General features: G+C 35.4%; 1 protein-coding gene across 1 annotated transcript in view; it reads right to left on the bottom strand.

Annotated features, from left to right (window-relative positions):
• Positions 1–23,576, bottom strand: part of Invadolysin (leishmanolysin-like peptidase, invadolysin) — a 658,154-nt gene that overhangs the window by 228,995 nt on the left and 405,583 nt on the right. The window contains exons 5-8 of the mRNA XM_090405783.1: positions 19,820–19,937; positions 9,291–9,466; positions 9,035–9,140; positions 1,187–1,281 (exon numbers count right to left, since the gene is read on the bottom strand). Of these exons, the coding sequence (XP_090261909.1) occupies positions 1,187–1,281; positions 9,035–9,140; positions 9,291–9,466; positions 19,820–19,937 (495 nt within the window). The remainder of the gene's footprint in view (positions 1–1,186; positions 1,282–9,034; positions 9,141–9,290; positions 9,467–19,819; positions 19,938–23,576) is intronic.

Genomic DNA, 23,576 nt, shown 5'->3' on the forward strand with positions numbered 1-23,576 from the left:
GGGTTGTTTTTGAAAGGAAGCCAAATACTTTCTCAGGTTTTTTTTGTTTTGTCATATACAAAACATCTGTACTCCTTGTAATTCTGTAGGTGATTACTACAGACTTTAGGTATTCAAATACATGATATCACATTAACCTAGCCACTATAAACAACTGCAAGCAATATCACAAACGAGAGAGAAATTCTAATTCAGATAATCTTCAGTACCTGCTTTGTAAGTTTTTCTCAACACAACCATTTTTTCCTAATTTCAGGTTTCCTTTTAAAACTCAAATACCCTTTCAAAAAAATTCAAGGCTGACTGATCTCAAATGCTGCAAAATTACTTCACTTTATTTACCCTTACCCATAGTTAGATAACTCTTTCCTTTATTCTTAATGCATTAAAAAAATTGTGAGTACTTTCTTATCAAACTTACTCTTCTCAGAAAAAATAGATATATCTGGGAAAAGTAATTTTAGTGGGTATTTCAAGGGATAGCTTCTGAACCATAAGTACAGAAGTTATCCGGGTTATGCCTTAGAAGCTGCTGTTATGATGTCATCAATCATCTGTACTCTTTGTAACTCTGTAGGTGATTACTACAGACTTTAGGTATTTAGGTATTCAAATGCATGAGATCACATTAACCCGGCCACTATAAACAACTGCAAGCAATACCACAAAACCCACTAAAATCACTTTTTGCAGTTATACTGAACAAACACTAATCCTGGAGGTTCACATGTTTCAGTATCACTATTTGAGGATTCATTATAACCATGTTTAGCTTTTTTTTTTTTTAATGAGTAGCTGTTGTAGTATGTGAAGAGCTGAAGTATCCATTTTGTGTGATGAAACTATGATTGTATATAGCTAATTTAAAACAACATTTCATTCACTTAAATTAAAAGGGTAATGCAATTACCCCTAATATCAACTGCATGAACATTATTGTCCAAATTATCATATAACTAGAATCACCAGATAAAATGAAAGTTTAGTGCAAGAACTGTACTTTTCTTATTTAATAAAAGGATATTAAATATCCATTGTTGTTTTTATTGCCTCGATTTTTCTTCCAGCTTTTATTAAAAAACTTACTAGACCAGAATGAAGACTCTTAGGCCTTTACTATGGTTTAACATACTTTTCTTATTTTATAAACAGTTCACTTGTTCTTATAGATTCAAAGTCAACTCACACTTTGTTGATCACAGGCTTTCCATTCCTTCCTCTTGGTGTTAAAGGATTTCCAAAACGATCCCTGAAGTACGCATACAAACTAACAGAAAATCCCTATAAAATTGCAATAGTATAATTATAATTAGAATATAAAAGTCCTAATGGAACACTGTGCAACAATTTTTGATGAATAATCTTATAATAATAATATGTAAAAAAGAAAACTAAAATATGATAAATGAAGATTTCATATATATATGATTAACACATGGACTGCCAACTACAAGATAACCCTTAGTTGGAAGTCTATATCAGGATGCCATGAGTTATCTCTTATCATATTTGTCATACTGAATATTAGTATACTATCGCATACTCCCTACCACCATGAGACTAGAATCTTTCAACTAATAATATAATCACAGAAGTTCTAAAAATTTTTACTAAAAACGTTTGCAGTTATAAAGACAAAGTGAAAAAATTACTGATGATTATATTTTTTGAAGAGAAAATACTAACAACCTTGTGGCAACCTAGATATATAATTCAGTAGCTAGTTTACACATTAGGCCAATGGCAGTCAACGTGCTCATGAGCAAAATGAGATTAGGACCACAACTGAAAATAAACTTTGTTGTGCAAGGAGTTTTCTTATTATACAATTATGATTATTATTAGACCTCTAGGAAGTCGAGGACTCATCAAAGGAGGCCATACACCAGCTGTCAAACCGTTTCTTAAACTCAATCACACCAGATGCGCTCACTACTTCAACAGTGAAACTGTTTCATGCACTCACTGCTCTGTGAGAGAAGTTTAGATGTCATCCCTTGCTTAACCACACTCAGAATTAACTTCCATGGATGCTCCCTTGTCCTCTCCCCACTCTCCATATAATGAAAAATTTACTCAACCAATATTTTATGAAGTCCTATCAAGTTTAGTCACCTCTGTCCTATCCCCCACCCCTCTTTCTTCTATTTATCAGTGTCTGCAGCCCACATACTCAATCCTCATAATCTACATTCCATAATCAAAATATCTTTGTAACTCTTCTTTACACCCTTTCCACACTCAAGAGACCAAATCGCACACAACAGTTCAGGTGCAGTCATATCAAGGCCTTGTAAAGAGGCAAAACGCCTTCCATATCTTTATGTCAAAGTTTGTTTCAACATTGCAATTATCCTCTGTATTGTATTTGCAATTTTTGCTATGCGACTCTTTAACTTCAAATTCCTGTCCATCATAACTTGAAGATCTCTAGTCTTGTCAGCTACTCCAAGAATAATCCTGCCAATATAATATGCCATTGGATACCTCATCATACCAAAGTGCATAACTTTACACTTACTAATACTGAATTGACAGCCATTATTGTTTTCCCACACTTCCAGCCTATTCAAATAACCCTGTAAATGCTGTATACCAGTAGTATCTCTGATTGTTTTACCTATCTTTTCATTTCATTTTCAACTGAAGATCTCTTGTCAATCACTTTCCAATATTCATTGATATACAGGGTGTTCGGGATAAATTTGACATATTTATAATTAATTATATTTTTCCGTAAGTTACATGTATTAACACACACTTCTCTTCATTTAAAAGTTTGGACCCTTCTTCATTCATATACAAGATGTCAGAAAGGATGGATAGCTGGAACCCACCTGAATCATGGAAGAGAATAACTTGTATCATGATGATTCGTGCCCGCCATCAAAATAAGGATATTACGACTGCTGCCCAATGCTCCCTGAATACAGTAAAAACAATCAGGCATGAACTAGAGACTTGCAATGGTGACTACGAGGATGTAGCAAGAAGAAAGATCCCTAGCAGACGATCTGATTGCGTTCGTACAGCAGAATTCCTCGCAAATCTGCAGGAACAGGTGTTGAAGAACCCTGGCATTGGAATTCGGGCTTTGTTCGTGGAGTTGCTAACTGTAGTCAAGCCCTGGATAACAAGGGTAGCCAATGGTAGGCCGTATGTATGGCAGCAGGATTCGGCCCCTTGCCACACCTCTGGGAAAAGTCAAAAATGGTTGTCTGAAAATTTCTACGACTTCACCAGTCCAAATGTTTGGCCTCCAAACTCCCCAGACCTTAACCCCATGGATTATTTTGTATGGGGCGCAGTTGAAAAAGACACTAATCGCACTTCCAGTAATACAAAAGCCCAGTTAATGGATAAAATTAAAACAGTTTTTGCGGCCCTTCCCAGGGAGACTGTAGCATCAGCTTGTTCGAGGTTCCGAAGCAGAATTCAAGCTGTGATCGATGCTAATGGTGGTTATTTTGAGTAAATCTTGTTGATAGTATTGTAATTAACTCTGCCTGTAATGTTTTTTTGTCAATTCATTAAATTTAATAGATACAAAGAAGATTTTCTTTTTCCTTACGAAACTGTCAAATTTATCCCGAACACCCTGTATATACATTAAACAACAATGGTCCAAGGACTGATCACTTGGACACACCACAGGTCACCTTAATTCTGGCATATTAACTTCGCCCACATATCACTTTCTGATAGCTGTCAGTCAGCCACCAGTTATAAAAGCCACCAGTTTGCAGTCTAATCCCATACTGTATCCATTCCCTCAAATATGATCTCCCTTTCATAAACCCATACTGTTCCTTGCAAAGTATAGCTTCTTGGTCCACCCATTTCTGTATGCAAGTTCTTACTAACTTCTTTAAAATCTTCACAATCACGCCAAAGATAATGATAGGTTGATAGACACATCAGTCTGTGCATCATCCTTGTAATGGAACTATTATACATTCTTTCCATTCCTATAGGATCTTTTCCAAGCTAAGAATCAAATTACAGAAATATGTCAAGGGCCTATCAGTATGTATGCTACATTCCTTTAGCATACATACTGATATCCCACCTGTTCCCATTACTAAATTCTTATCGATAAGAATTCTTATCGAGTTCTTGGATAAGAATAAATCCAAGAACTCGAGAACCTCCTTCTTATGCACCTCTATCTCTTCATCCTGTACAGTGGTAGAACGTGCACTTACATGCACCATGTTGACAGTTCTTTGTGAAGTAAGCACATAATTTGAACTACTGCATCTACTTCTGATACAAGGTAACATCTGCATTCAGTAAAGTTATTCTTCTGCATTCAATCCTTATTTTATTTGAACCAGAATGATAAAATTCTTTTTATCATTATTTTTTTCATTATATGTTTATCATTATACTTTTATCATTTTTATCTAAAGGGTTGCCTTTAGTCAGCACAGTTAATTTCTTTTCATACTCCAGCTTAGCTTTCCATACAATACTCAATTTTTCTGTCCTGTGTTTTATATATTTCATGACTTAATCTCCTCACAATATTCCTTCCACATCATTTTCTTCTTATGGATTTCTTGCTTAATAAGAATGCACCTCCATTACACTCTCATCCTATTTGTTCCTCTGACTCTATGGACACATTCCGATACTGCATTATTTAAGCATCTTTCTAAGCTTCCCATGCACAGCTAATATTTTTCTCATTCAGTAACCAATCCCATGGAACTAGAGATATGTAATCTGTCCTGACTGGAAGATCCATATAGGCCACTTTCCAGGTTAGTACAGCATGATCACTGCCACCAACAGGTGGCAAAACAGTCATCCATAACTGAGACACCTTCTGATGCTATGATCAAATCTAATACTCTTTGCCCTTGAGTTGCTTCTTTCATGGGCTGCTTGAGAAAGTTGTCTTGCAACAACTTAACAAATTCCCCTTTGTTATGAATTTTCTCTGCTACCTAATGAATATTCTGATAATTTAAGTCACCCATAACAATTCTTCATTTAGTACCCATCAGGATAATTGAATGATGTATTTCTTCATCCCCAGCAAATAAATCACATGATCTATTTCAAATAACATCCTACTGTATATTACAACCTGTTAGCCTCTACTTCACACCAGATAGTCTTAAACTCACTGCTACATGGGAAATTACTAATATTATTGCTTTCATGAGTTTCTATTCAAACTAGACTAAGTTAAGTGTTTTCTCTCTCTCTCTCCTCTCCTATCTCTTCGTTATTTTTAAAAATACTATACTCTTTACACTCGATTCCAGTTAATACATCCATCTCAGAGCAAGGTTTCACTAATGCCAATGATTTTAGGCCACAATTTATTCACCAAAACAACACACTCAACTACTTTGTTTCTGATCGGCCCAGTTGGATAATTTTCTCTTTTCCCTCCCGAGATACACTCCAAATACCTGATCCCAAAGCATAGTCTATCTCTTCAGCAGATTCATAATCATGTTCAATGACATTCATATCACTATTACGTCTGCACATTCTAGCTTAACTTATACATGTCCTCAGCATTCCTCCCAAGATGATCTAGTTTCTTTGACTCTCTGCAATAGGTCTCATTCAATAAATAGCTTCTCTATGCACCTAAAACTATCTTAATTTTGCAATTAGTCTTAAAATATTAATATTAGAAAATGCACTGAATATAATAAAATGAGTAAAAACCATAATAATATACTAAAGTTACACTAATTTCTAAAAAAAAATTAAACAAATTGCCTATTTTATAGGATTTTCAATTTACATACTTAAAATATATATAACGTAAAATTGACATTATTTTTTTATTTATGTTAATTTTTTAACATAACAAAAAAACATTGTTAATCTAAAAGAGCAAATTACTAGGTCAAATTTTAATTATGCAAAATAAACTTTTTTATTCTTATCATTTACAACTGACTACTGCAGTCAAAGCCTCTCTCATATTGAGGGGCTTTTCTCCAGGAAACTCAGACTTTTCATCCCTCAAAAGGCAAACCAGCCCAGGGAACACATGTTTACAGACATAAGATATTAACTGCATGAAGGTAGAGATCCATAATAATCAACCTCCTGGATGGAGATGACAGGACAGGACTGCAGTGCAATCTGACTTTGGGTCTTATAGAGAAATTAACTTCAATCAAAGCCTGTGCAATTGCAAACAAAAACATACAATTTGAATTTGAAGATAATCATCTTCAAACTCAAATCAAAGAGAAAATAACTTCATGACCTACACTATGAAAACTCATTAATCTCTCTCTCTCTCTCTCTCTCACACACACACACACAGGGAGAATGGAATATCTTGTTTAAAGGCTTCAATTTTACAATAACTCCTAACCTATCTCCCAAAGTGGAGATAACAGCTATTATAGAAAAACGGTCGGTACAGCCTTCCCAGAAATCATATGCATAAGAATTGCAGCAATTTTGATTAATTCAAAACTGTTGAGAAGGAATATCACCAAAACAGAAACCTGAGTCCTCAAAACCATTCACAATAATGAAAATGACATAGTACTGAAAACTGACAAAGGCAATGAAACCATAAATTTGGATATCAATAATTACAGATGCAAGATAACTGAGCTATTAAAAGATACAAACACCTACAGAGACAGTCAGACAGTTAGTGACTGTGTGGAATGGGCTGTGCTCCCCCCCCCCCCCATGATAAGTCCTAGGATTCCTTAGAGGTGCCACATGATAATAATAAAATTAACAATCTGATTAAAAGTCCATGCAACTGAACATAATCAATTATTATTATTATTATTACGTGACACCTCCAAGGAGCCCAAAGGCTCATCGAGGGAGGGCACCTACTCTACAACTCTCTGTCTCTACCAACTACAGTGAACTGTATCATCTACACCAATGGCATCTACTTCCCACCACTAGTATTTTCACAGACAATCACAAACATCCATGCCCACAGCGGGATTCAAACCCACAGCTTTTTGGCTGGAGAGCAGATACGCTAACCGCTTGGCCAACCAGACCAGCAATTAAAGAGTAATTAACACCAAAACATCCATGGATCTATGGAAATCCCAAAATTCATAAACCAAGCATTCTGTTGTGATCTATTGCAGATGCTAACATTCTCCAACTTATAACCAACAAATATATTTATTTACACTTAACATCTCATGTTAGTAAAACAGCTTCTTACATCAAGAACTCAAAAAAATTCACTGACATGATTAATGACATCATCTTATACAGCCTGCAAACATATTAGCAAGTTAAGACATTACAAACCTGTCTGCCAGTATGCCCAGAGAAGAAACATGACTACTACTACTATTATCCCATCCATCTTTTTGCTTGGATAACACATTTTTTTCCAATTTGACAACAAGCATTAAGCAGAAAGAAGGCTTAGCCATGGGTTCATCACATCTGGCATATACGTACATGGAATTCTCTGAAAGTATGCCAACTGAAAGATATCATATACACAACTCAAAATATGGCTATGTTAAGTTGACATTTTCCTCATCTGGCAAGGCACCAAAGAAAAAAAAGCAATAATTTCGCCACTTATATGAACAGTTTAAATCCTAAAATATGTCTCACAATAGTAATTTAAAAAAACAGGTCACTTCACTCTTGGATGTATTAATTTCAGTTACTGAGTTAATGACATTTATCAAAAAAGCATCCAAAAACTATGATAAAAAGTTAAAAAAAATAAAAACCACACAGGTGAAGTAATTTTGTCATAAATCAAAAATATCACAGACAAAACAGGTAGCGGTGCTGAAATAACAAAACAGTGAAGTAAGACACCCAAAGAAAAAAAAAATAAATAAAAATTAAATTGTAGCATACATAAAAACAGTGGTCAATATTTGCATTTCGTTTCTCATCATCACCCTGCCCAGAAATGAAGTAGCATTAAATCTTTAAACACAAAGTACATGCCATGTCAAGTGATAAAGAAGAAGAAAAAAAAGAGAGAGATGGCTTACTTAATTGAGATGCTTAAAAAATAGCAATATTAAAAAAGATCAATGACTTCCTGCAAAAAAAAAAAAAAAAAACCTCTGCCAAAGACTCTGCTAACAGTGGAAAACAAACAAAGACCTACAGAGGTGAAATCATTTTGCCATACATCAAAAATATCACAGATAAAATAGGTAGTGGCAGTGCTAAACAACTCACATCCACAAAAATAATTTCCTCAGTACTAAGATCAACTAAGCAACTCCATTCACCTCTCAAAAAATAAAATAAAATAAATAAATAAATAGAAGTTTAAAAAATACTCCCCCCCCAAAAAAAAAAAAAAAAACTTAGACCATCACAGTACTAACATACTAATAGACTTATAACTTATAACTTTTTTTGGATTGAAGATGCAAAAAAAAATTCCAAGCAGTTCTTTCAGTAAGTAGATAGTAGAAGAAAACATTATGGAGATTTCAGAAGTAGTTAATGAAAATGATAAAATGGCAACCACTACAAAGAGTCAAAAATATAATGAATTCATTAAAGTGCTCCATCTAGGTATAACATCATGCACAACTTGAGTGCATGAGGAAGAGGGACTGATGGAGAATGAACAGGAGATACGTGAACAATTAAGTGAACCTGAAAGGCACCAGAATCTGATCATATACAATGATATGATTTTAAGGAAACATTCATATTTCCTTAAATATCTTTACTTAAATTTTTTTAATCAAATGTTTAGGCATTAAATAAAAATTTAAGCAATTGATTTTTATTAACTTTCATGATTTTATCCTCTAATATAGCTTCTACTCTAATTTTTTTTCCAAATTTACGCTAATTGTTGGATGAATTATAATTATTCCTATTGTTTATTGCATTCGCTTAGTGCACATTGATTGATGGATTAATTAATCGCATTAAGTGAGATTTTTCTGTATTATACTTTTATCATAAATATTACATTTAATCTTATATTTTTTTAAGTAATTTATTTAAGCATTTAAGTAATTTAAAAAATGCTTAAGAAAAAAATAAATATTTAAAAATTATACTTTACCAGAGCATGTAATATTTCATGCTTGACAGTAGACAAAAGTGTATCAAGATCTTGTGGCTTTGTTGAAATTGAGTTTGGACATAAATTAGCATGGCCAGCAATTGGTCTACAAAAAAAAAAAAAAAAAAAAAAAAAAAATATATATATATATATATATATATATTATTTTCTTATTTTGAAACTTCTCAGTTTCTCATTTCTATACACAGTATGATCCATCAAATGCATTATGTAACTAGCTAAAATGTTTTGTTACCTATCAAGTGCAGCTTCCTGTTGACAATGGGCAGCATATGCAACAGTCTGACCTTTATGGCAGCGATCGGTTTGCATTGCTGAAACATAAAATACAAAATCTGCATTTTCTATTCCAGGACCTGCTGGACTTGCTAAATGGCAGAGATGTCCTGCTGCACTACACACTTTACATGCCTGTTAAAGAAATGAGATACAGAATATGAATAAACAAATAAAGAATATAAATTCTTGGAAGTTTTTTCCCCTTGGTTAGACTATAATAAATTTAGTTTAAACCTTTATCCAAGTGTAAAGAATTGCACCTGAAGTATCTTCAGGACTGAAGCAACTCATGGTAAAGGTGGACCAAGCTCTCATCACTCCTTGTCTTAGTATCTCCCATAATGCAAGCAAAGCACATCTCCTTGTGGATATGTATAATGCAATGCATTAAGGGAAGGGCCACTACACAGACCTGTTTTGACCTTTATTGAGGTCTCGTCAGTGGGAGCCAGACTCAGAGGTGGTGATATGAAGGTGGAAGCAATGGAGAAGTCATCTTTACCTATACGAGTTGCCAAAAGGTGTCTCACCTTATTATTAAATTACTCTGGATTTAGAGAAAGATGTTGGAAGTTCCCCCCCCCCACACATGGTTAAACGATAATAAATTTAGTTTAATCCTTTATCCAAGTGTAAGCAAACAAAGTTTGAGCCTGAAGTAGCTCCCACTGACCTCAATAAAGGTTGAAACTGGTCTGGGTAGTGACCCTTTCATTAATGCATAGCATTATACATGTCTGCAAGGAGATGTGCTTTGCATTATGGGAGATACTAAGACAAGGAGTGATGAGAGCTTGGTCCACCTTTACCACAAGTTGCCTCAGTCCTGAAGATACTTCAGGTGCAAACTTTGTTTGCTTACACTTGAATAAATGATTAAACTAAATTAATTATAGAATATAAATTCTGATTGTAAAGTTCGTGAAAAAGAAACGGATGAAAAAAATTACAAGGATTATTAATATATATATATATAGATTCTGATTATCACACATACTACAAGCAGCGTTTGATTGTATGTCAATAATGCAAATCTGAAGTGAATAAAAAACTGAACTGATATTATTATTATTACCACCCCAAGACCTCATGGAGTCAAAGACTCATCTGGGAGGTCCTTTCATCACACACTCAGCTCATCATACCGTGTTTTAAACACATTCAAAGACACCACATTCATCACATCTCTTCGCAGGCACCACATTCTCAAGCAAGGCATTACAATCATTCACAACTCTGCACAAAAAAACCTGCCTCTCACTCCCCTATTCACACCCTCTTTATACAGTTCCAGGGACGACCTCTGGTTCTCCCCTGATCTCCCACTATTCACTGTAAAATTACTCCAGCATTGATCCTATAACAACCCCTTACCAACTTGTAGGTCTCTATCATATCTCCCCTCTTCCTCCTGTCCACCAGACTCTGCAAATTACATCTTCTCAATCTTTCCACATATTCGACATTCCAGAGGTCAGAAACTACCTTAGTCAGTCTCCTTTGGACCCTTTCCAACATCTCTTCATCCTTCTGAAAACCCTGTTACCAAATCTGGGAACAATACTCTATGTGTGGCCTAATCAAAGCCTTATACAACGGAACAAGAATCTCCCTATTTCTACATCAGTGTCCTCCGCATCATTCCCAGAAGCCTTTGTGTTGTCTTAACAATTTTGGCAGTGTCCCCTAAATTTTAGATCCTTATCCACTATCACCCCCAGATCTCTTATTTCCTCTACCTCTAACAATGTATTCTCACCAAGCATAAATTCTGCATTCCATCTTTGTTTTCCAAATTTTAAAACCTTACATTTTGTAACATTGAACTCATATCCCCATTTCCGTGCCCAATCACTCAATTTATTAAAGTCTTCCTGTAAGGCCACAAACATCTTCACTACACTTCATGGTTAGTGCCAACTTTGCATCATCTGCAAACAACTGAATATCTCCATCCAAATCTTCACCTGTATCATTAATATACAAGTTAAACAGTAATGGACCTAAAACAGATCCGTGAGGAACTCCACTAGTGACTTTCCTTTTTCTGGATATCACTCCCCCATACATAACTTGTTGATACCGATCAGATAGCCAGTCTCCAATCCAATGCACCAATCTAATATCCAACCCCATCTGCTCTAGTTTGACTGTCAACTTATCATGAGGTACTCTATCAAAAGCCTTTGCAAAATCCAAGTATATTACTGTGTATCCTTTTCCTCTGTCCAAGGAAGCAGTCACTTTATTGTAATAAGTAATTAGATTACTAAAACATGACCTCCCTTTAGCAAATCCATGCTGTACATCAAAAATAATTGATGGACAGCAATGTGGGTTCATCAATAATTGATGAACCCACATTGGATCCCAAAGTGGGGGTACCGCCCACTTTGGGATCCAATGGTGTAGATGAAGAGTTGGAGAGTAGGTGCCCTCCCTCGATGAGTCTTTGAACTCCTTGGAGGTATCACAAAATAATAATTATAATCACAGAGGGATCAATCCATTGCCAACTATAGTACGCTCACAAATACAAGACCCTTCTACACATGTCAACAGAAGGAGAATCCATTCCGATAATAGGGTAATCAAACCTTATTGTGGGATGAGTTGTTTATTATTACACATCGGAAAATTAACTTCTCTTTTATGATCATTGAAGTTTTTAAAGTGGTAACTATTTTGCTTCTATAACAGTTGGAAAATTTTTTGTATACAGCACATGATTTCGCGTGTTTGCAACCAATTAGTACATCCTTAATTTCTTTCTCCCCCTTCAGCATGAATCGACTATTCTTGGCACAAAGCCAAGCAAAGCTCAAGCAAGTGTGGGCATACTATACCATGACAATATGCACCAAGCTTATTCAAGAAATTATCAATGAATCTATAATATTAAATTATGAACCACAGGGTACCCTATCTGGAAGATACTGCACAGATGCATTATTTGCAGTGAAACAACTAATAGACAAATCAAGAGAACCGATTTTTCTATTAGAACAGATTAACAAAGCATTTGACAGAATAAAATTACAAGATACTGAACATATAATACCGAAAAGAAAATTAAAAAAAAATAAATAAAATAAAAAAACAATAGTATTGTGATGAAGCTTATCAAAGATAGTTCTATAGAATGTGTAATAATGATTGCAATAACAAAACAAAAGAAACTGAAATGAAGAAAGAAATAAGAGTGATTCATTAAATTCACTACTGTTCAATATTGTAATGGATGAATAGAACTAAAAGATATTAAGTTAAAAAGAATAAATATTGATAATATACTGAATCTGATGTGCTATGCAGATAATGTAGTAATGGTAGCAGATACAGAAGATAATTTATAGAGAGGTGCAGGGGGATTATAATTAAAGTTAACATTTTGAAAGGCTGTGACTGGGTAACTATTCAGCAGAACAATGTAATATTTAACACGATGATGTGTGTGGCAATGGAATTTTATTTTGTGCAAAAACCAACATTAGTTCTAAAAGTTGCCACTAGGGTGATACATGACACTGAAAGACCATAGTAAGTAATTCAAAATGTCACAAAATATAGGGTACACACGGTGCATAGTGTGATTACATAACAGCATGTTTGATATGCTGTCCTCCATTTTTTGCAATGTGCTGAAATTGCAAAATCTCATATTCAACCACAGAATATAGAGTTTCACTGGAAATGTGGATATGGCATATAATGTTGGTCTTGAGGTCCACTAAGTTGGCTATGTCCACAACAGACAACATCTTTGAGATGTCCCCACAGCCAAAAGTCCCAGGAGTTCAAATCTGGTGAGTGCACTGGCCCCTGTACGAAGCTGGCGGCTGATGATTCTGTCCTCGGTAAAATGTGTTTGAAACAACCACTTGACAGGGGTGGCAACGTGAGGAGGGGTGGCATCCTGCATAAACTGTTGAATCCAGAGGCAGTGATGCTGTTGAAGTGTTGGAATCACCTCATTGGCTAAGAAAAATGCATATCGCTGGCCATTAACACTGTAGATAGCTGAACCAAACTCCTCAAAAAAGAAAGGCCTGGTACAATGTTAGTTTCGCTGTAAAACCATACTAAATGGTGACCTTCAGGGAATGAATCAGAATTGGTTGCATGACATATGGGTTTGTGGTTCCACAAATTCTGCAAATGTGCATATTCACAGCACCATCCAGATTGAAGTTATTATTATTATTATTATTATTACATGACCCCTCCAGGGAGTCCAAAGACTCATCTTCTAAAAGTTGCCACTAAAAGTGCGCTTTGTCAGTCCAGAAAATGTTCCATGGTTAGTCGCTCTCCAGTTCAGTCCGAGCAAGAAACTTCAGGGTAAATGTTTGTGGTGTATCTCAGTCAGGCTTAAGCAAATGCTGAACAGGGACAATCTTGTAAGGATAACAGCACAGAATTTGCGTTGCAACTCTGTGAACCATTCTTATGCTTGATGCTTCATATGACACTTACCATCCTTTCTTCCTCTCATGATGTGGCTACTTCCTCCACTGGCTGCTGTCCGATGGCTTCCGTCCTCTGCCATTTTTGACATCTAAGGAACCTATCTCTTCAAATTTCCTGATTATTTTGCATAAACCATTTGCAGTCATAGGACCCATTTTTAATCCCTTTAATATTCTGAACTTTCACAATGTGTTCAAGGCACAGCTCTAATTTTAGTAAAACAACTTCATGAGAAGTGTGCAATCTTTCTGTAATGGTGACATTGTGCTTTAAGTTGAATACGATATTTTGCGATTTCAGCACATTGCAAAAAATGGAGGACAGCATATCAAACATGCTGTTATGTAATCACACTATACACCATGTGTACCCTACGTTTTGTGACATTTTGAATTTGTGACGTTGTCTGCTCACAAGCAATGAATTGATGCATTACACAGCTACCTTATAGAAGCTTCTTTCGAAGCATATGTCATTGGGGACATTTGTCATTTGCATAAATGGTATGGTTGCAGTGTTTCACTGCATATCATGAATATCATACATAATTTACATATATTGCATTAGTGGCAACTTTTAACACTAACATTGGTTTTTGCACAAAATAAAATTATATTGCCACACACATCATCATCATGTTAAATATTAAATTGTTCCACTGAGTAATTACCCAGTTAGAGCCTTTCAAAATGTGACTTTAATTATAATCACCCTGTATTTCATTTACAAATTTTCCAAAAATATAATACAGAAATATGAATAGCAGAAGAGAAAAAAAATCAAAACATTTGTGATAATAAGCAATAAATGAGGTGTAAGTTAGAAATCAACATAAAATACATCAGAAGTTTATTCACTTTGCTGCAAAGTATATTAAACATGACAAGAAATTATGTTCTTTTCGTATAAAAATTGAGATGTAAGAGGAAGAATTCATCATTAAATATTATTACCAGAATCACTTACAATCACAGAATTTTAATGTCTTTATTTATAAAATCTTCAGCTAAGTTCCATAGCCAATGTCAATACAGTTATAGGAAACCACTAAAAAGAACAACAATTCAATTGAAAGCACGTGATATTTTATGCAATATCAGCTGCAGGAGAAAAGCTTCATTTGCATTAATAGATATTCAAAATAAATTACAACACATTAATTTAGTTAATATATTATTTTTAAATATAAACAAAAATTGAATTACAAATTAAGGAACACATGAATGGCGAGTCAATATAACTTCCCAAACTTTAGAAAGTTTTAGGCAATCGCTTTTGTTCAGGTTTGTGTTGTGAAAGTGTGCTTCACAGCTATCTTTGTAGAATCTTTCCAGAAAAAAGTAACAGTCGAACAAATCCAAAATGTTACACAAAAATTTACTTTCTTCTGGAAAGACTCTGCAAAGAAAGCTAAGTCTCATTATTAGAGACCCAAATGATCAACAGAATAACTATCGTACCTCTCCTTAAAACTATTAACAGACAAAACACTTACAACTGTCTCAGGCAACCCATTTCATCCATTTACCACTCTCCAATTGAAAAATCGAGTCCTCAGGACTAACCAAACTCTTACCCAACTTCTAGGATAACTCTTAGTAAGGGAATACCGTGAGTAGACATATAAATACAAAATTAATGATGGAAAATCTCACGTAAAAAGATTTTTTTCATAGTATAATTTTCACCTATGTGTCACAGGCATCTTCAGTACATGTTAAGCTCAAATTAAACAATAACTGACAATTCCAAAAAGCACCACCTAAGTAGCTAGTGTAAGATAACTAAAAATGTCAATAAAATTTCCTAATAAAAAAAAATAAAAAAACTATATATACAATAAAAAGTTAGGAAAGATTAGCGGATTTGTAAAGTACTATCTCCCATAAAGGGGATAGACGTAAACCATCGGATCTGCAGAACATGCCATCTTAACTAGACATAGAGTTCATTGGAAAAAAAAGACAAGAGTCCTTCACAAAAGTCGGTTCCTCATAGAACAGCTTTATAAAGAAACATGTGAAACTTTACTCCACTCTCCTAACTTAAACAGATCCGATGGTTTATGTCTATCCCCTTTATGGGAGATAGTACTTTACAAATCAGCTAATCTTTCTTAACTTTTTATTGTATACATAGTTTTTTTTTTTGTTAGGAAATTTTATTGACCTTTTTAGTTATTAAACCATTTCATCTCCCTTTGTTACCTCTCTACTATCTGCACTTATTAAAGTTATCCTTAAATAGTCATTCTTCCTCCTACGTGTTACAACAAAAAAACTCTTTGGAATTTCCTTTTGCCTGTTTGGCTAATTTCTTTTCATATAATCTAATTTCTGCTTCCTTACTATGCTTTCCTCACCTTGCTTGCCTTACCCTTGTACTGTTCATGAGTTAATTAACTGGCCGCCTTTTTTCCCTATATATCCTCCACAACATTATTTTTTTACAACTCATGCTTAATGATACTACTCATCCATCTAACTCCTACCCAATTTACCCTCCTGACTTTGGGTATACAGTATGATATTGCTTCCTCCAGATATCCCATGAACTGTGAACATCCTTCCCTTGCATATCTTTATGTCATGGAACTGCTTCAAGCTACCTCCTAAGTGTATTCATAATCACCTGTTCCTTCTTAACTAGAATTGTTACAAGTTTTGCTACACATTATCATCATCATTATTATTATTATTACCTGACACCTCCAGGGAGTCCAAGGACTCATCGCAGGAGGACTCCCTAATTTAATTTGCTAAATACATCTCATGCTCTCCATTACTACCATCAATGCCACCTACCACCCATCATCATCAACAACAGTAATTTTTGTAACTTGCGTGTGTTCTGAAAGCCAATTTGTCTGTACGCAGGATGAAAAATCCGAGTTTCTGGGAGAAAAAACCCCACTACCTCCATATGAGACTGGCTAACTCACCTTCAACTGAAAAAGCCCATATAAGGATTCCCCTCATCACGACAAGAATCTAATCAAGAACTTTTCCAGTTGAAGGGTGCAATGTTCTACCTGTTCAAAATACCTGTTCTTCCAATTACGCTATGGAGGCACATTCTGGCCACTAAATTAAAAACCTTTATGAAGATGAACATCACTTACGCAGTGTATATGCAAAATATTTGGTCACTTGCATCACCATGTGTTCTACGCAACTATTTAAGAATGCTGCTGTTGCTGCTGCTGGTCAGTGATCATCAGTAGTATTGATCACAATAGGAAAAAGGATCTTTTGGAGCTCAATAAAGGACTTATTGCGAGTGCCCGGTTGGCTGGAACCACGATTTTGAAAACAGCAGAGCCGACTGGTTCCTCAAAAGGTGAGATACCCTGGGTATTTAATCAGCGGAAAAATACCTGCATTGCTTGTCTAAGAGGCATAACTATGGTCTTAAGAGAGTGTTAGGAATGAGATTGCTGTCATCTGAGAAGACTTGTATGGAGAAATAGAACTTTCTGTGTGTAGCAATTGACCAAAGTATTTTAATAAAGGCTGTTCCCAAGCCATATCTCACTGAACTATGTGAAGGGAACTGAAGGGGATTGTATTGGCAGTCACATGCCCATACATAAACCACTGATTTCAGCAAAGAACTAAAAAGTTCATCTACAGTGGTATCAGGAACTCGTGATTGGATACTGCAAGACTAGTAAAAAGTCACATTTTCCGACAAGTCACAGTAACCCTTGTTTTGTCTTGATGGTAAGCATAAAGTTTGGCAGGAGCCCCATGAATTAATGAACCCACCTTGCCTTGCAAACACCACTCAAGATTCTGGAGATGGTGTAATGATGTGAGACGTTTTGTAAGTATGGAACAGGTCCCCTGATATTGCTGAAAGGTCAAGTGTTCTCTAAGGAATATTTGGTTGTTTCAATCAAGTCTATCCTACAATGTTGATTTTTATCCAGCAGGCAATGGTTGTTTCATGGACGATAATTCTACTCTCCAGTGCACAAGAATTGTTCAGCAGTGGTTCAGTGAGCATGACAGTGACTTCCACCATCTTCCTTGGCCACCACAAGGCCCGGATCAAAAACCCTGAGAATGTATGGGATGGGTTAGAAAAACAGATCCAGGTGCAAAGTCCTCCTCCATCAAATCTGAGTCAGTTAAAGGATCTGGTGAATGCATGGTATATTGTAGACATAGATGCAATCCAATCTTGTGGAATCTATGCCAAACTGCATATGTGCTGTAATTTAAGCTAAAGGAGGTCCAACATGAAGTTAAATAAACGTTACTAATTTGGTGGCCAGTGTGTGTACCTCCCAAGTCAAGACCTCATGATCACTTTCCCCAATTAGACATAACATAGCCATCTTAATTATGGACAGGTATTCTGGTCCTATAACCAGGTCCAACACTCTCGTATCTCCCCCATCACATTCTGCTTCAAGTAATTATCTCTCAATAAGTGTACAAATTCCATTTACTTCCTGCCATATGATCTTTTCTCCTTCCAATCTATGTCACCGAAGCTGAAGTTCCCTATAATAATTTCTCAGCACTCATTGTACTAAACTGCTGATACATATCTTCCACATGATCCCTGGCAACCTGTGATCTAAAGCAGCAACCAATTTTATGTTTTGTCCTACTGGCCTCATTCTCACACCAGACTGACTCAAAAGAACTGAAATCTACCTGATTGACTCTTACTCTTGCTGGATGTAATTCATCTATTATCATCAGCAATACCCACCCTCTGTCCTGTCTACTCTATCCTTCCTGAAAATACTAAATCCATCACATTCTATCCCTGTAACTACATCATCTGCTGTTAGCCAAGTTTCACTAATGCTTATAACTATTAGCATTAGTGAGACTTGGCTACCAAAAACTCCTCCCTCTTATTCGTGATGCCCCTTAGGCCCCCAGCCCATTCGATATTGTTGCCTGAGAAACTAGATTCCTCATTCTTTGTTTATTCACACACTCATTTGATCCATGGGTGCCTTCACACACGCACACATCTGCATCTGGCCTAATTTCTTTAGTTTTCTTGACTTTGCACTTTCACACTCTCAGTGAACAAAGCTCTCTCTAAGACACCTAAATCAGAATGCATTTAAGTGCAGTTCATCAGCATTGTACAAATCGTTACATCCATCAAACTGAGGTCATAGGTCCACAAACACTACATCATTCCTTCTACACAACTGCATGTTGATTTATTAGTTATCATTGCTCTCCTTCTTGGTTCACTTATATCATAGTGTGGCAGCAGACTCACAAACTTCACCCTCTTACTCTTTTTAACTTCTTCCAATAACTCTTTCATACAATACTTCTTACCTCTCGGGTCATTGGTTCCATCCAAATCAATCGATTCTTTCACCTTCTTCACATTCTTAAATCATCAGTAATATTAATTTTCGCACCAGAGAAACAATTTTGTTGCACTTTCGTTAAGTACTCCCCCTTATCATAGAATCATTGTAAAATAATTACCTGCTTATGCTCTTTCTCTTCTTTATTCTTACAATTTTCTTTTTGGCTTTAGACCTCTTGCTTTTTTTCTGTTCTCAGTTTGACTAATCTCTTGCCTGTTTTTGTAGCCTTTCAATCTTGTACACTGTCCTGTGAAGGACTACATGCAAGCATGCTATTTCTTTATTCAGGTCTTCTATGTTCTCCTGAAATTTAGAACCTAATGCAGTGTGATGTTTTAATCTACAAGTAATATTTGTTACTTGCATGATTTATTTTGTTTATTCCTGTGTGTGTGTGTGTGTGTGTGTGTGTGTGTGTGTGTGTGTGTGTGTGTGTGTGTGTGTGTGTGTGTGTGTGTGTGTGTGTGTGTGTGTGAGAGAGAGAGACCAGTAAGTTTTGCACATTGTCCAACTTTGTGTAAATAAGAACACTGATCCTACCTAAAATAAACACATAAATAAACAAGCGTTAGGATACTTTATGAAAATTCTATCTTAATTCATTATCAACATTTATTACCATTTCTAAGAAAAAAAAATTATAATCTAAGAATGACTACCTCAAGGTGTTCATCTGGAACGATGACCTCTCCACATGTTGTTAAATTTTCACAGCGTTCTTTACAGTATTGGCTGGGATCATGTTCCGGAAAAAAAGCTTGGTTATTTGGACATTTTCTATAAAAAGATGAAACTATCTAAAGCCAAATATTCTCAGTAACAAAACATTCTCTGTAAAAGTCAATAAACAGTAAATCAATGTGTTCAGAAAACTGAAATTATACCACTTCATAAACATGACTTATATAGCAGAAGTTGACAACATTGTTTAGTAGTTATTACCACAGCTGATAATACAGACCCTACTGTAACATCTTCATACAACTTTAAGGAATGGCACCTCTGATTCTGTCCAGTCTCCATGAATGCTATGAAAGTTCTCTTCTATATTAATCTGGTACAAATCCATCACCATCTTATATCTAATTCATATTATTATTGTTATTATTATTATTACGTGACTCTTCCTCTTATTCAATGGGCACTGCAAATGGCATCCATGTGATCTGTCCTCATACCAAACATTCCAGAGAGCTAGCACTACCTTAGACACTCTTATCTGGATCCTTTCAAAATTCACATAATTTCTTAAAATTAACACCAGGTGACCAAATCTGCATACAGTAGTCCAAATGCAGCCTAATCATGATATTGTATAGTGGAAATATAATTTCTACATGTCAACAGCATCTTCATCATTGCCAATCCATTATTTTGTCATTACAACTCTTGAAATGGGGCAATAAAATATAGGGATCTGGGAATAACAAACCCCCAGATCCCTTATTTCCTCAACTCCTTCATTATCCCCCCCCCCCCCGAAGTGAATGCACTGCATGAAATCCTTGCATTCCAAGTTTCAAATCTTTACTTTACAGCAGTGAAATTGGATTCCCATTCACTTTCCAATACAGACACTATTTTAATCCTTCTAGACATCCAAAACATCAGTTTCTCATTATAGGTTTCTCAACTCTGGATTATTTATCTGCTAACAGTTGTATATTCCAGCTTCCATTTGTACATTCAAGTCCATTTCAAAAAAATGGTCACAAAAGTGAGTCATAAGCTACCATTCAATTGCTGCTCTCACTTCTATTCTTTCAAAAACTATGGAGAAGGTAATCAAAGGTCTCCAGGCACCACCTGGAGACCCATTAGCTAATTAGTGACCAGCAATATGGATTCTGCCACTCTTGATCTACAGCTGATCTTTCAGCCTTTGGCATCCACTTATGGACTCAAAATGAAAAAAATTAAAGAAGCCCATGTGGTTGCTCTCTACATCACTAAAGCATCTGATTGGGTATGGCACAAAGCTCTACTGAGCAAACTATCCTATGGTCTGATTTTTCACGTTCTGCATCACTGACTTTCACAAGGGTTGCTCACTGCAACTCTTGAGAAAGTCAGTGATTAATGATGAAACCATCCATTAATGATGGATGGTTTCCTCTCCTCAGATTTCCACCAATGCAGGAGCACTCCAGGGCTCTGCATTTTCTCCCATTCTCTTTCTCCTGTATATAAATGACCTGCTCTCACTGACATCAAATCCTATCCATTGTTTCCCTAAGGAGAGTCACTCCATTTCTCCTTTTCATTTGACAAATCTTGTAGTGCCCAAATATTTGAAACCTCAAGATCTACCATAACCAGAATCCCAAACTCTTCCTTGCTATTTTCCAATGCAATGAGGAAAACCTTGTAGACTTTAAAGCCACCAAAACTCAGTCCTTTCTAATCTCTCAAGAAAAATCTAATACTGCTTTCTTAACTTTCAGTTACACCCAGATACCCAAACACAAATTTCCCTTTTTGAGCTGACTTACACCTCCAGCCTTTCTTGGCACAACATCTCAGCCACAAATTCTGCAGCTGCCAAAAAAATTGTACTTTTTTGCTTAAGGCGCCTGTATTGCTAACTCTGTACAAATCCCAGATCCACTCAACCGTGGAATACTGCTCACATATTAAGGGTAGTGCATCAAAATTCTCTGTGATTGCTTATTAATGCTCTTCAGAAAAGGCCAATATGGACAACTAATGACTCACTCTCTCTCTCTCTCTCTCTCACACACACACACACACACACACACAGGTGTTCCACTGCTGTTCTTAGCCTATTCTACAGATACTTTGGTGAACAGTGCTCTACTGAACTGGCCACTCTCATTCTTCAAATATAGTAAGAAAAGCAGCTGCTAGCCCATACCCATTTTTACACTCCATTTGAAAAACTTACAGAACCATCTTCTTAACTCATCTTTTATCCTGTCTATCTGTTCTTTTGAACAGCCTCTCTCACTCTGTCTTTGCCAAGGAATATAATTAATAACTTAACACGTATAAAACCAAATGTTTTTATACGTGTTAAGATATTCATTAAAGGTACAAATATTTCATACTCAAAGTAACAGTACATCATCAGTGTAGAACAAACAGTTGAAGGAATGGAATACCAAGTACAGAACAGTCAGTGGATTACCAATTAAATTGCCGCATGGCAGAAGATTAATATTAATAAAATAAATAAAATAAAATAAATAAATAAATAAATTATTAATATTAATAAAATAAATATTGATGGTTACATCAGATCAGAATCTCCCAAACTTTTGGGAGAGAGAGACAGTTGTTTTGATTCAAATTTGACCGATGTAAAAGGGCCTCGCAACTTTCTTTGAAATGGCGTTCATATTTAAAACTGCATCTGTGGAGAAGACAAGTTTTATCCCATTGGATAGTATGTTTAGTGTTAATGCTATGTTTTGACATAGCATCGACACTAAACATAATATCCAGTGAGAAGACAAGTTTTATCCCACTGGATATTATGTTTAGTGTCGATGCTATGTCAAAACATAGCATTAACACTAAACATAATATCCAATGGGATAAAACTTGTCTTCTCCACAGATGCAGGTTTAAATATGAACGTCATTTCAAAGAAAGTTGCGAAGCCCTTTTACATCGGCCGAATTTGAATCGAAACGACTGTCTCTCTCTCCCAAAAGTTTGGGAGATTCTGATCTTATGCAACTATCAATAAAATAGTAGTTTTTACAAATTATTTAATTTAATAATATTTTATTTTATTAATATTAATCTTCTGGCATGCGGCAACAATTTAATTGGTAATCCGCCAACTGTTCTGTACTTTGTATTCCGTTCCTTTAACTGTTTGTTCTACACTGATGATGTACTGTTACTTTCAGCATGAAATATTTGTACCTTTAATTCATTAAAGTTATTACTGTTGGTTTTATATGTGTTAACCACCTTACCACCCATTATGGATCAAATACACATCCTCATATGCTTCATACACATCCTCATATCCATCATATATTTCAATGTAAGAGCAATGGTATTACAATTTTAATATGCACTTCGCGTCCATAATAACCTTGACGTCTATAGACGTCTTGGTCAGTAGCATGGCGAACTTATTAATTTTAATTATGCCACAGGTACTCTAAAGACAAGGAATATAATCTTTGGCTATTCAAAAAAAAGGCCAACAGATTCCTCCTTTCTTCTTCTTATCCTCTGGTCTAAACATAGCGCTGGTGTGATATATTATGTCTTACATAATTATAATATCATGCACGTACGACAGTGGAAATTATTTATTACAAAAATATTCCATATTATGCATCATAAGAAATCAGTATGAGCAGAGAACAAAAGTGATGAATTTGAATAACAAACAGAACAGTGCAAACATACATTAGAATCCATACAGTCACCTAT

Source organism: Typopeltis vanoorti, chromosome 15 (genome assembly GCF_054136105.1).
Source record: "Typopeltis vanoorti isolate ZY-2024b chromosome 15, IOZ_Tvanoo_1.0, whole genome shotgun sequence".
NCBI lineage: Eukaryota > Metazoa > Arthropoda > Arachnida > Uropygi > Thelyphonidae > Typopeltis > Typopeltis vanoorti.